Source organism: Lotus japonicus, chromosome 6, assembly GCF_012489685.1.
Source record: "Lotus japonicus ecotype B-129 chromosome 6, LjGifu_v1.2".
Taxonomy (NCBI): domain Eukaryota; kingdom Viridiplantae; phylum Streptophyta; class Magnoliopsida; order Fabales; family Fabaceae; genus Lotus; species Lotus japonicus.
In genome coordinates this window covers 58,050,450-58,064,879 of record NC_080046.1, presented here as the reverse complement: position 1 = coordinate 58,064,879, position 14,430 = coordinate 58,050,450, and the positions used below count along the sequence as shown (strand labels likewise).

General features: G+C 35.8%; 4 protein-coding genes across 4 annotated transcripts; 1 reads left to right on the top strand and 3 right to left on the bottom strand.

Moving 5' to 3' along the window:
* The first annotated feature begins 616 nt into the window (after window positions 1-616).
* LOC130722702 (uncharacterized) lies at window positions 617-3,289 on the top strand. The gene is made up of 4 exons (XM_057573522.1): window positions 617-794; window positions 877-982; window positions 1,543-1,605; window positions 3,168-3,289. The coding sequence occupies exons 1-4, from the start codon at window positions 681-683 to the stop codon at window positions 3,203-3,205; spliced, it is 321 nt and encodes a 106-aa protein (XP_057429505.1). The 5' UTR covers window positions 617-680; the 3' UTR covers window positions 3,206-3,289.
* Window positions 1,603-5,246, bottom strand: LOC130722700 (alpha-glucosidase-like). Its single transcript, XM_057573519.1, has 5 exons — window positions 4,902-5,246; window positions 3,921-4,642; window positions 3,539-3,769; window positions 2,795-3,441; window positions 1,603-2,698 (listed from the first exon to the last, which is right to left on the bottom strand). The coding sequence occupies exons 1-5, from the start codon at window positions 5,054-5,056 to the stop codon at window positions 1,802-1,804; spliced, it is 2,652 nt and encodes an 883-aa protein (XP_057429502.1). The 5' UTR covers window positions 5,057-5,246; the 3' UTR covers window positions 1,603-1,801.
* Window positions 5,247-8,120: 2,874 nt separating this feature from the next.
* Window positions 8,121-10,284, bottom strand: LOC130722701 (berberine bridge enzyme-like 8). The gene has a single exon (XM_057573521.1). The coding sequence runs from the start codon at window positions 10,065-10,067 to the stop codon at window positions 8,340-8,342; it is 1,728 nt and encodes a 575-aa protein (XP_057429504.1). The 5' UTR covers window positions 10,068-10,284; the 3' UTR covers window positions 8,121-8,339.
* Window positions 10,285-12,288: 2,004 nt separating this feature from the next.
* On the bottom strand, window positions 12,289-14,158 carry LOC130725858 (berberine bridge enzyme-like 8). The gene has a single exon (XM_057577050.1). The coding sequence runs from the start codon at window positions 14,091-14,093 to the stop codon at window positions 12,480-12,482; it is 1,614 nt and encodes a 537-aa protein (XP_057433033.1). The 5' UTR covers window positions 14,094-14,158; the 3' UTR covers window positions 12,289-12,479.
* Between the last annotated feature and the right edge of the window lie 272 nt (window positions 14,159-14,430).

Here is a 14,430-nt window from a genome sequence, read left to right as displayed (position 1 = left end):
TCATGCACGGTAAAGACGAAGCATTTCAGTGTGATCTCTTTTTTGTTTAATGAAATTTTTCTAAAAAAATGATGTATGTTTGTCTGTGCCTACTCTTATTTTATTGCTTAACAAATTCCGCTCTTAATATATGACAGCTATACAATATCCTTTATATATGACAGCTAATCAGTAAGTGGTGGGTTTATGCCCTTTTGGAAGAACTTATTTGAGCTTATTTGATAGCATAAACTCTTATGTCAGTGTTTGGAAGAGCTTATGCAAACAACTTATGGCCTACCATAAGCTGTTTTGAGCTTATTTTCATAAGCTATTCAGGATAGTTTATGAAAAAGAGCTTATGCTTATATATAGGCCCAGTTTGGAAGAGTTTATTTGAGCTTATCTGAGAGCATAAGCTCTTATGCCAGTGTTTGGGAGGGCTTATGCAAACAGCTTATGACCTGCCATAAGCTATTTTCAGCTTATTTCCATAAGCTACTCAGGATAGTTTATGAAAAACAGCTTATGCTTATATACAACTTATTTTTAATTTATTTCAATAATTTTTCAAAAATAGCTTATGAATAAGCGCTTATGACCATAAGTGTTTAATTAAGCTGTTTTTCCAAACGGGGTCATAGCTTATGACAATAAACGCTTAATTAAGTTGTGTTTCCAAATGGGGCCTTAGTATTTTGATGTTTTTCCCGATAAAACTGATTAGTTTGCTCCACTCTCATTGTACTGTTCTTGCTCTCCCTGTAGCATTCACTCCCGCACTCGTTCTCGCTCTCTCGTGGCAAATCCTTCTGGTAATGTATTCGTGTCAAGAATTGCATTGCGATTTGCGAGTTCCTTTTCTCTGTAATCTCAAATAGCTGAAGCTGGTTGCAGGTTTTCATGCAAGCTTGGTTTATAATTCCGCTGCAGATCTCCTCACTTTGTCAATTCCTTAATCGGCGTGCTGGATATTTACAGTTGAGAGTTTTAAGACTAACAGGTGCGTGACCAATACACATTTTCTTGTGTGATTATCATGGTCCAGTCTCTTCAACTGAATGGTTGCTCCAAGTTCTTGTTTGCTTAGATTCTATTTTGACTTGGTGATATATTGTTGCACCCTTAGTTCATCTTGGCTTGTGATTAAGAGTGCTTATGTAATAAATTCTGTTGTTAGTTTAGTATCTTGTACATTCTAATAGAATGTCACCGCTCATTATTGTGAGTCTACATGACTTAGATGAGAAATCTCTAATTCCCCCCTTCTGCATGTTTAGATAATAGTGGAATCCTGATGGGTTTTAGATAATTATCACATCTATGATCTATCATATATCACACAGGGTTGTTAATGGCGGATAGCATAGCGTAACGGCAAGCCAAAAAAACACTATTTATAGTGTGTAGCGGTGAATCTCCAGAGCGCTACGCTATAGCGCTATTACGCCGCTATGGCGCGCTATTACTCACGTCTATGATCTATCATATATCACATCTATTACTTCTCTTGTTCTTCTTTAGATTTCTTGCTCTGAGTGTCTGCATTGTATGGATATCTAGGAATCATTTTCCCTGCTAATTTGAGCCTTGAGGGAAGAAATTATAAGCAACCACTCGAAATAGGTAATATTCATCACTATATTCATTGGTAGACAGATAAGTTCATACTTGAGCTTCATAGCCCAGTTTATAGTATATTCTATGATATTTATTTTTATATAAAAGATGACATTTATTTCATGTAAGGCTTCAGCTGCCTGAGATTCATAGAATGAACTCTTCAAAAGAAAGCAAAGATTCTTAGTGGGAATTTGCTCTCTCAAATTTCAATCTCCAGCTTAAATTCCTCTCCCATAATCTGCGACAAATTTGAAGCTTCTACAATAACAAATTCAGAGGAGCTATCAAATTGTGTCTTCACAACTGTCTTCCTCATTGAATCTGTTCCATTTAAAATATTCAACTCATTCCCATCCAAATCCATCCTATCAAACCTCCCATTCTTAGGTATCCCCAAGAAAGTAACCTTGTCTATGATCCACCCTTGGTCCAAAGCAAATCTTCCATTGGTGACCTCAGATGTAACAAAGACTCTATTGGTCTGTAATGCACCATAAAATCTTACAAGTGACCACTGCTCCTCACCTCCTGCCATGTCAATTGATTCCCCATCATCCAAATATACTTGTCCATAACTATCTCTGCTGCTACTGACAACCACCACAAGTTGAAATGCAGTCTTCCGGGCCGCTTCAGTTGTCATTGCTTCTCCTTGCAAGGCCAAAATATTACCTTCCCCAACATGCACATTTATATGACCTGATGGTGCATCAAGAATGACATGCTTGCCTGATTCTACATTCACTGAATTTGAGAAATTGAAGAGGTCAAACCAGCTTCCTGCAGGAAAGTATGCATCAACTGTGACTACCCCAGGTTCTAGTACAGGGGACACCAGAACCCCTTTACCTACTAGAAACTGTGAGTTTATGTCATATGTTTTGACATCCTCAGGGAATGAAAAGAAAAGGGGTCTTGCAATTGGTGTCCCTTTGATATGTGCTTCATACATTAGTGTGTAGAAATAAGGGAGAAGACGATAACAGAGGCCGAGCACTTTCCTAGCTGATGCAGCAACTGAGTCCCAAAGGTAAAGCTCTTGCCTGATGGAATTTATATCTGAATGATCTCTTGCAAAGGGGTAAAAGGCCCCCAGCTACATCGAGGGAAAAGAAAATCAGATATGTATATACTTTACTAAATAAGATATATGCAATAAAAAAATTTATCCCACTCTGAGGATCAATGTTACCTGGATCCAACGCCGGCAAAGTTCTTCAGTTGGATCTCCCAAGAAGCCACATATATCTGCTCCAACCATTGGAATTCCGAAGATTCCAAAACTCAATATTGATGGGATTGAGTATCCTAAATCATTCCAGGTAGCAGCATTGTCTCCTGTCCAGTGAGCTGCGTACTTTCCAGAGCTTACAAATGTTGATCTACTTAGAACAAATGGCCTTCTACCAGTTATATCCGCCAAAGCCTTGTTAGTTACTTTGGCTTCTAGCAGTCCATTCAAGTTGTGGGCATCATACTCAGTAATATTACCATAGTAGAAAGATGTTGCTGGAACTGTTTTTTCATTAATAATTTGTTGAACTCCAGCATTGTTAATTTTGTAGGGAGGGTTGTCAAGATTAGAAGTTGGAATTGGAGATGAAGTAATTTGATTAGCTAACTCATTCTTGTCAAGCCAAAGACCATCGAAAGGGAGAAGGTCCCGAAATAATTTGATTTCTCCACCCCAAAACGCTTGGCTGCGAGGATTCAGAAAATCAGGGTAGTAAACTGGTCCAGGCCAACCTTCACCCAGGTAGTTGACTCCATTTCTCTTTATGTAGACATCAGCCTGCAAACTTATAACATAGGTTGCATAATTGTTATTCACATTGATACCTGTTTACAAAATTTTCCTAATCAATAAAAGAACCCATGCTCTTCATCAAAATTAAAAAGAGCATGTAAGAAACTTTATGGGGTCAGAATTAGGTACCAGGATCCAATCTAAGGACATATTTTTGACCATTTTGGTGAATAGTATCAACAAATCTTCTCATCTCATCTAGTGGATAGTTGATAGGATCAAATGGGAAATCTTTGTATGCATCCATGTAATCAATATCTGACCATATAACTTCAAGGGGTATAGCGGCTTTTGCATAGTTGGCAACCACATCCTCAAGATCACTTGCATTCTTGTAGCCCCATCGACACTGATGAAAACCTTCATAACAGAGATAATAACGAGGGGAAGTAGATAAAATGGATCAGCATGAATAGGCAGGCCATTGCAATTCGTTAGTAACATTGTAGTGTCGATCAGTCGGTCACTACTGATGCAAAGGAAAATTATAGTCATGGTGGCTGTGACTTACCAAAGGACCAATAAGGCATGGGAGCAGGCCTGCCAATGAGTTGAGTGTACTGTTCCAACACCAATTCTGGAGATGATCCGGCAAAAAAATACAGATCGAGAATCCCACCTATAACTTTATAAGTAACACGATCACCGCTATACACAATGTCCATCCCATTGCTGTTGAGCAGCAACACCCCATGAGTGGTCCCAGCCTTCACTCTTCCATCTGAGGATGGTGATCTAACATCCAAGTAAAAAGGGTGAGATCCATAAGTGTTCACGTCGAGGTTGTAGCTAGAAGTGCGTGCATTCCACAACGTGAGGGTCTGATTGTGCTGCAACTTGAAGGAGGTCTTGGTGTGTTCCCCGAGGCCATAGAGGGATGCTCTTTGTTCTGGAAGTGAAGAAGACAGCTGCAGGTATTGCTCCTTGAAGACGAGAAACGTTTCAGGGTTTGAAGGGTCTGGTGCAGCATCGAATAGGACGTCGTTGGAGGATTTACGTGAGACAGTGAAGCCAAAAGGGATGGTGTTGTGGAGGGTGAAGATCATGTCTGAGTTTGGATGTGCGAGAGAGTTTTTTGGCTCTTGGAGATGATGCTCTGAGCCTGAACTTTGCTTGAGGGGCTGCAGAGGGTAATGTAGGGAGGATTCTCTTGGAATCACTTGTTGTGGAACTTCCCATCTTTGGTGATTTGAATCAGTGATCCTTACTCTTAACCTGTCCTTGGTCTCAAAACTGAAATCCAGAACTTATAAGTAATAACCCTTTATAGATAGATATTAGATACGTAGATATTGTGACAAAAATAGCAAATGAATCTAAATATGTTGAAAGTAAGACAATTTAAAGAAATGGATTATGTTATTGAAAGAGGCTGGATAGCAATAAATGAATTTTGTTGATTTCAATTTTGGTTTGTGAATTGCAATTTAAATGGTAAAGCACGTGTTTGGTGAATTTGAGGTTGTAAGTGGAGACAATAATTGCTTTTAACCTGGCAGCGAGGTTGAGGTGTGGAATGTCGGGTCCGAAAACAGAGGAGGTCTTGACAAGGTTAAGGTCAGCAGTCAAAGAGTTCCCTTTAGGATCATTGTTCACAGTTGAGATAGTGTAGCCATAACCAACTTGTGATGATGAATCTCTTGCCATCGTGTGTCAAAAGATGGCACTGATAGAGTTATACAGAAGGCTAGCTAGTAATATAGTATTTGCAGTGGAGTGATCAGAATCAGACTATTTCTGGTTTCAATTCTCAAATCGGTAGCCATTGTGTTGTTGCTGTGGGTAGAAAACGATGGAATGAATAAATTAATTTAATTATGAGCTACGCTAAGCTATCGAGACCAATTGTTAATATTATCGTCAAGAAACTAAGGTTTGAGGTTTTTGACCAATGCAACTAGTTTGTGAAAATGCTAGTTGAATCTTGGTAGTTTATAATTCAGTTGATAACAACCGATCAAGTTCCTCCTGGCCGTTTATCATTTTTCTTAAATTAGATACTAGTAGATGCAATGCATGATGGTGAAGGAAAAGCAGAAAGGTGCAGGAGGCATGTTTGTTTTTTCATATATTATTATTGAGATCAGATATCCACCACACTCTCGCCATAGATGCTTGCATGGAGCGTTAAACGGCTGATCACAAAATGTGTTTCATTACTATAGGCAAAGAACAAACCTCGATATCATGGTTATGAGACAATTTGAACAATCACCAAGTCACAACATGTGGTTTGCGAGTTGACCAATATAAGCGGCCAATCATCATTCTCCTATCCTTTTACATCTTTATTTTTAAATATTTATATAAAATGATAAAAAATAACAATAATAATTTATTTTTTCTTCACTATTTTCATTCTTTTGAAAATTAAAAAACAATCTGAAAAAAAGCTACCATTTTGAGTAATTCTTGGGTGACACAAACTTAACACTTCGCTTTTGAGCACAATCGATCAAACAATTCCACATAATTAAAAGTAAAAAAAAAAAACGCGTAAATTAGAGGGGAAGTATGAACCTTATTTCGCTTAGGACTCCTCTTCTTCTTCACATCCTCTTCATGCCCGACCTTATGACTTCTCCTCCCCTGTTTTTCTTTGTGCCTTCTTCCTCTATGTTGGTTGCATCAAAGACTTGCTCTCTCCTCAAATCAACAATCTTCAACGGATATAAAATCCAAAAATCAAAGGTGCGAAGGCCTTACCTGCAAGATTCAATCATACCTTGTCGTCTTACCTGCACGATTCGTTAACTCTCATCCATTAGTGAGAGATAACCTAATCCAAGTACAATATCATTAACTCCCATCCTTGAATCCACCATTGTGGTTGCCTACAAGAAGCTCCAATTCCCTTAGCCATCATTGAGTTGAGCACCCGAATATGCCAAGCCAGAAACCTCCACCTTCGACCAAAGAAATGATGGTTTGATGAAAAGATGACATATTTGTAATTTTATCCTAACATTTTCACATGATTGGTATAGAAGTAGTCAAAATGACACTAGGTAAAATTTAAGTTAAGTTCCCTTAATTCTAAATGAATAATGAATCAATGGTACTTTAAATGAGTGAGCTAGAATTATCATTAGTTCATTTAGGACTATACTAATTTAACCTAGATTTTGCTTAGAATCATTTAAACAACTTCATTGGTATTAATGTGAAAGTTCATTTATGGAGTATCAAATATCAGTAATGTTTGGTTCAATTTTGTACTCGGGGAGTGAGTGCTAACAAGTGTCCAAACATACCCTCACTGTCATAACCAAAGTTCCTAAGGCGTCCGATTCGTCGTACAACAGATCGTGGTCCTAGAAAGATTCACAGTCACTCTCATTTAGATCATTGATTGTGCAATTGCAAACAGACAGCCACATGGGTAGTCAAGTACGGTACCACAACAGATCGTACCACAGCCTCATGCTTCATATGATTTTTGTCTTGATCTATGATTCTTTCCCCTCGTGAAAAGTACACATGGTATAAAAGTAATTTTTGGTCGGACTAATACATTCACACACTTTTTTTTTTTCATTTCCACACAATAATATGTTTACTTTTTCTAAAATGTCATGAGTAATGATATATACACACCTCACTTTCTCTTCCATCTCATTTCCACACATTTTTCTTCATATTTCTCTGTGCATTTCCTGTCACATCATGAATTATATCACTCATTTCTACCTTATCTCATTAGGTTGTGTACTAAACATTATTCATATGTCATTCATTATATCTTGTATGCTTTTTTCTTTTATTTCTATATTTCTCATGCATGTGATGAACTCGTGGTATAATAATTATATGTTCAAAAGCTCTCTTTTTTTTACCTTGATTTTAGAATAAAGTATTCATGTTTGAAAAATAAAAATTTATTTTTTTAACTTCTATAAGAATTCCTATCGAGTTACGTAATATTGATTGTGTAAATAAGCAATTTATCAAACTTTACCACTAATATTCCATATCAAACTAGTTCAATGGAAAATTAAGTTTCACTAATTAGGATATAAATATCAACACTCCTCCAAGTTAAACATTATCACGTAAGAAAAAAACATTAAGAGTGTAATTACATACTTATATGTATAATTATAAACCATCAAATTATTTAAATACTAATGTCTTGATTGACAATTTTAATTAGCTAGTACTTCATTATAATCTAAAATGTCATTTTAGAAGGGTCAAATCACTAATATTTTGGTTACTTTCACAAATATTATGCAACATTACTTAATTTTTCCTTACCATTTTTCCCAAAATTCCACCTTACAATATGCTAGATATTTTTTTTTTGAACGTTACAATATGCTAAATATTAATTTGTGGAGGTAAGGTCAAAGTATTAAAAGTGATTTTTTTTAACGAAGCTATTGGTCCAATTTTTCCGCTTTAAAAATTAAATCATGAACCGCATGTTTGAACATTCTAATATTACTTTATTAGTGTGGTTGTTCAATCAGTCATCAGACAAAAATCTGTGAATGTGAAGGATGTGTAAAGACAAACATATGGTTTTAATTGTCACATCAATACATCATACATATTATTGGTTGTTTTTAATTGTAACAACGGCCGCTAATGTGTAAGTGACATGAATGTGGCAATAACATATAGTATATTCACTCATTAATACTCCTATGCAAATTGTTATCTAAGGAAATCTCTAAAACACAATGTTTCATGTAAATTTAGAAGACAATAGGTAACAACTAACATGATTATTAAAACCAAACTAGTCTTGGACCATTCTCCAGCAAGTAGCTAGTCCAAATCTGCAAATCATACACTAGAGATCCCCGTATGATATGAATTATACAGATAATTAGCCATAGAATCTAAAACACAATCATTGGCTCTAAACTAAACATGGATCTCAAAAGCAACTATAATAGAATATTTACCATCCTTATTACAAGGCCTATTGAATTGTCTTTTGTCTTTTAAAACGACCTTGTGAGAGTTTCCAAATCCAATTAGCACCCAAACATAGTAAAATGGAAATCAAAGATTTTTCAGTCACCATTTTAGCTCTTCCCACTAGGCCAAGCACAGGGATGCTTTGTTCACTCCTGAAGAAATTGCCAGGATCAACCTTGGTCTTTATTTGAACCAACCTGTTGAAGTTATCCATGTAATACTGAACCCCATAAACACTCCCTTCAGAGTAGCTGCTAAGAAAACCATGGTGGTTGGTCCCCAAATCAAGGTCCTTGTAGTTGAGGTAAGCTTGTCTAGGATTCTTGGAGACAAAAGGAGTCATGAACTTGTAAAGTTCTCTTATCACATTTATGTGGTGATTTGCCACAACTTCCCCTGGTTGGTTCCAATTTGCTTGGTATTGAATCTTCCAAAGGTTCCCTGCCCTGTGAGGCAGAGGAGTTGCTGATGGTGAAATCTCATCCATTCTTCCACCATAAGGGTTGAAAAACATCACTCCATTCTCCAACTCAATCATCTTGTTCCAAATCCCTTCCCAACCCTCCTTGGAAATTGGTTTCTTCACATAGTCAGATTTCCTCTTCAAGTATCTGAGGGCTTGAGGCTGTCTTTCAAGCAAAATCTCCACTGGGGTAGAAATGTCTATGTTGTCCCAAAACAGAACAGATCTAAGCCATGTTGTTTCAATGCAATCTGATTGCCTTAAACCCAATTGAGGAAATGTCTCACTCATGAGAGAAAGAAGAGTTTTTGAGTCACCAAGGAAGAGAGCTATGAAGGTGGCCCTCACTGTCTTTGTTCCTTCATGTGCATCCTTCACCACTTCCAAGATAAGCCTAATGAAAAGATCATTGCTGGTAGTTGGTGCTACATGCTGCCAATTGTAAACAATGTCTGTTGCATTTTGCTGCAGAGACCTCTGAACTTGGAAAACAGTGACTGTCTCAGGAACTTGAACTAGCTTGATTTTGTAGGAAAGAACCACACCAAAGCTAGCACCACCACCACCTGCTATGGCCCAAAACAGATCTTCACCCATGGATTTTCTATCAAGCAACCTCCCTTGAGCATCAACTATTTGTGCATCAACAACATTATCCACTGAAGTGCCATATTTTCTCATCATGTTGCCATAGCCACCACCACTAACATGTCCTCCAACCCCTACAGTGGGACACACCCCTGCTGGGAAGCCATGTTTTCTACTCTTCTCAGCAATTCTGTAGTAGACTTCACCAAGTGTTGCACCAGCTTGAACCCAAGCTGTTTCAGTTGCTATGTCAACCTCAATGGATCTGAGGTTGAACATGTCAAGGATGAAGAATGGATCCTCTGCCACATAAGACACACCTTCATAGTCATGGCCCCCACTTCGAGTTTTCATCTGCAAGTTGTGCTTTTGACCACAAATAATGGCTGCTTGTACATGGGAAACATGAAGTGGAGTGAGTATGAGGAATGGTTTCCTTGTTGTGGAGGTATTGAAACGAAGGTTTCTGATGTAGGCTTGCAGGACTGAAGAGAATGAGGGAGTGTTCGGTGTGAAAATTGCTTCAGCTATTGGGTGGGAAGGCTCAGAATGGTTTACAAGGCATTGGACAAAAGTGTTGTGAGCTGAATTTGTAGCAGAAGCAGCACATACAAGAGAAAGCAGCATAACAATTGGTAGCAACAACAATAGCAGAGTTTTTGCAGACAGGGCTCCCATTTTTCTTACTTAATTTCTATGTTGTGTTGAACATAGAAATGTTGTGTTGTTGTATTGAAGAATGGGGCACTAGAACTGACCAACTATGGGAGTAGAATGAAACACTAATATAAAAAGGAGTAGAATGAAACACTAAGACATTCATACTTTTAATTTCCTCCATCTTAATTTCTCTATTCTTTTCATATTATGTGACTTATTATATCTCTCATTTTTCTATCTTCTTGTATCACTCTACGTTGGTGTGACGACAACATTTATCATTATAATTGGTTACAATAATTTTATCTATCTAGCTCAGAAGTTGTATTGCTCCAATTTCAGAAACGTGGAACGTGTGTGAAGCTCTCATTGGCAAGATCTTGGAGTTGCAATATCATCCAACCAATACTGCTTATCTAACAGGCCCACACTGCCATACAATACATAATAGATAATACTAGAGCTTCCTTATAAAATAATTTGGTCCACCTATCATGACTTAAAGAAAGAAAGAACAATATAAAAGAAATCACTGTCACTCAGTATGATATCACGAAATGAATATCTCATGTCTCAAATTTTATGTATATGTATATTCCTATTTATTTATTTTTTGTCGAAAGTATATTCCTAGTTTATACTCCCACGCTTTCGTTTTTTGGGCTCAATCAGCCTTTTCTTTTTTTGTTAGTAACCTCTCATTTGGGCCATCTGTCCTATTTACTTCATTTGAAAAAAAAAATATCCCATCATTTGTTAAAATGGGCCAAAGCATCAAACTTTAATTCACACAAAAAAAACATCGACCAAAAAATAAAATAAATCCCAAATTAAATAGACTAATCAAGCCATTTTTCAACATCTTATTCGTGGAATTTTAATTCAATTTAAAAAGAGAATAAAGTAGAGCTAAGTATAATATTTTGTTTGAACTTTCTCTTTAATTTCTTCTTTTATTTCAAAAAGATTGAGCCCGGATAAAATTAAGTGTTGACATCGTTCTCCATCAGACTCACAACATCCTCGATTAGTTGGTCAAATATAATCTTAGTCTCAGCCGACATCTTAGCATTTCTGTCACTGTTACCTTTTAAAGCTATAAATTATCGAAGTTATAAATTATTACTATTTATCTCAAATGGTTTTTCTTAGTGAGGTTTTAATTAGGGACAATCTCTACGATTATCCATCCAATGGGAGGGAAATTGATTGTATGTTTGATTGGTTTTGTATTGGTGTTCCCCTATTTCATGAAAATGTTATTCTCATGTGTAGCTTTTTCATTCAATAAAGTTTCTTTTTTTTTTTGCTGTAAAACATTAAATTATTATTATTTTAAATATTAATATTAAAAAATATATTAAATAGTAAAAGTGTAAAATATTATTAAAATATATTTTACTATATTATATGACTGTAATATATATATATATATATAATTGTCACTCAAGTTGAGGAAATAAATTTACTTAAAGATGCTTTACATTATTAAATTTTAAATTTTTTTTGAAACAACTAATTTTTAAATTTTAATACTACTTTATTTTTAATTGACCAAAATTGTGAACATAATATACTATTTTTCTACTCCCTCTCAATAAATATAAATATATATATATATATACACACACACCATTTCTTATTTCTATTTTTATTTTTTCATTTGATTGAAATTTATTATTTTAATTATGTGTATGAGAATATTTTCAATAATTAATTTAAAGAACTATTAACAATTAACTACTACTATTATTTTTTGGCCATGGAAGGGGTGGTGGATTTTTCTGAATTGTGCTTATTTTCTTATTTATGAGAGGTTTGTTCTCATAAAACTCTTTTTTCAATAATATGTTTGCTTCTGTTGTAAAAAAAAATTATTAATAAAAAATCCAATGTAATTTGACTATATTTTAGTTACATGTATGGGAAGTTTAACAATGAACAATTGACTTTTAAAAAAAAACAGTGAACAATTGAAGCATCATTGAAAATTATTTCCTCTTGTCATTAACTTATAAATATTTTATAATAAAAAACTATAAATTATTATAATAATAAATTTTAAAGTAACTTATCAATAACAAAATATTAAATCAATATATTAGTTATTGTTATAACTATTATCAAGACTTTCAAAAAAAAAACTATTATCAAGTAATTTTCTTGCAAAAAAAAAATATATATTATCAAGTAATCAAAACTATTCAAGCCTTGCCTGATAGTCTTGATGTGGAAGGAATAAAATAACAGTTTACAGTTTCATTTCATTCCCTATCAAACCAAACAAATCAGCAAACTTTAATTCTATTTTGCTGGAATAATCATAACTGCCCTTTAAACCCCCACCTTTATTTCCACAATCATTCAAATTTATCACTAACAAACTAGAAATAAACAATATTTTTAAGTCACCATTATTAATCTAACATTCTAATTCTTCCTATGTGGCAGAGTGGGGATACTCTGCTCATTCCTAAAGAAATTGCCAGGATCAACCTTGCTCTTTACCTGAACCAACCTGTCAAAGTTGTCTTTGAAATACTCCACTCCATAAACTCTACCTTTAGAATAACTTTTCTTACCCTTGTGGTGGATTCCCAAATCAAGGTCCTTGTAATTGTAAAAAGCCTCTCTTGGGTTCATTGAAACAAAAGGAGTCATGTAATCATGAAGTTTTCTTGTCAAGTTTATGTAGTGATCAGCAACCTCTTTCCCTGACTGCATCCAATTTGCTTGGTACTGAATCTTCCATAAATTCCGAGCACGGTGAGGGAAAGGAGAAGCTGTTGATGGAATCTCAGCCATTCTTCCACCATAAGGATTGAAGTAAAGAATTGCATCCACCAACTCAATCATCTTGTTCCAAATCCCTTCCAAACCCTCCTTGGAAATTGGTTTCTTCACATAATCTGATTTCCTTTTCAAGTATTTGATGGACAGAGGTTGTCTTTCAAGCAAAATATCAACTGGGTTGGTAATGTTTATGGTGTCCCAAAACAGAATCGAACGAAGCCATGTTGTTTCAATGCAATCAGATTGTTTTAAAGCTAATTGAGGAAATGTTTCATTCATGAGAGAAAGAAGACTTTTTGAGTCACCAAGGTACAAAGCTATGAAGGTTGCTCTCACAGTCTTTGTTCCTTGTTTTGTACCGTTTACCACGTCAATGACGACCCTAATGAAAAGATCATTGCTTGTGTTTGGTGCAACATGCTGCCAATTGTAAACAATGTCTGTTGCATTTTGCTCCAGAGTCCTCTGTACTTGGAAAACAGTGACTGTCTCAGGAACTTGAACTAGCTTGATTTTGTAGGAAAGAACCACACCAAAGCTAGCTCCACCACCACCACTAATAGCCCAAAAGAGATCTTCACCCATGGATTTTCTATCCAGCAATCTACCTTGAACATCAATGATTTGTGCATCAAGAAGATTATCAACCGAGAGACCATATTTTCTCATCATGTTGCCATATCCACCACCACTAATGTGTCCTCCAATCCCAACTGTGTGACAAACCCCAGCTGGGAAGCCATGTTTTTTACTCTTCTCAGCAATTCTGTAATAAAGTTCACCAAGTGTTGCACCAGCTTGGACCCAAGCTGTTTCTGAGGCTATGTCAACCTCAATGGATCTAAGGTTGAACATGTCAAGGATGAAGAATGGCACATCCGCGACATACGACACGCCCTCGTAGTCATGACCGCCGCTTCTGATTTTCATCTGCAAATTGTGCTTTTGGCCACAAATAACAGCTGCTTGTACATGAGATACATGCAGTGCTGTTATTATGAGGTATGGTTTTCTTGTTGTGGAGGTGTTGAAACGAAGGTTTCTGATGTAGGCTTGCAGGACTGAAGAGAATGAGGAATTGCTTGGTGTGAAAATTGCAGATGTTATAGGGTGTGAGGGCTCTGAATGGCTTTCAAGGCAATGAAGGAAAGTTTTGGTGTGGGGAGCTGAATTTGACAAGGAGATAAGAGAAAGCAACACAACAATGGGGAATAGTGATAGTTGTATTTTATTAGGAGAAAGAGCTCCCATTTTGGTTTATCTTAATGAGAATGATTAGGAGCAAAGAACATATGATTTTTAGTGAGTTTTGTTGGCATGATCTGAGTTGGAATTTATATGGATCCATTGAAAGCACAAATTGTAAAAGAATTGGTAAGAAAATGGTTTAGGTTACCTCCCAGTTTGACCAATTAAATGTCAAGAATTACAAATAGAAAACGCAACTAAAGCATTTTTTGACCTAGACAAATAAGATTTTCAATATTTTATTAAATCGTGAGGTTAAGATTGATATAATGGTAAGTCAAATGTTTTCAAGTCAACACAACAGGCAGATAATTGAGTTCTTTATATATCTTTATAATAT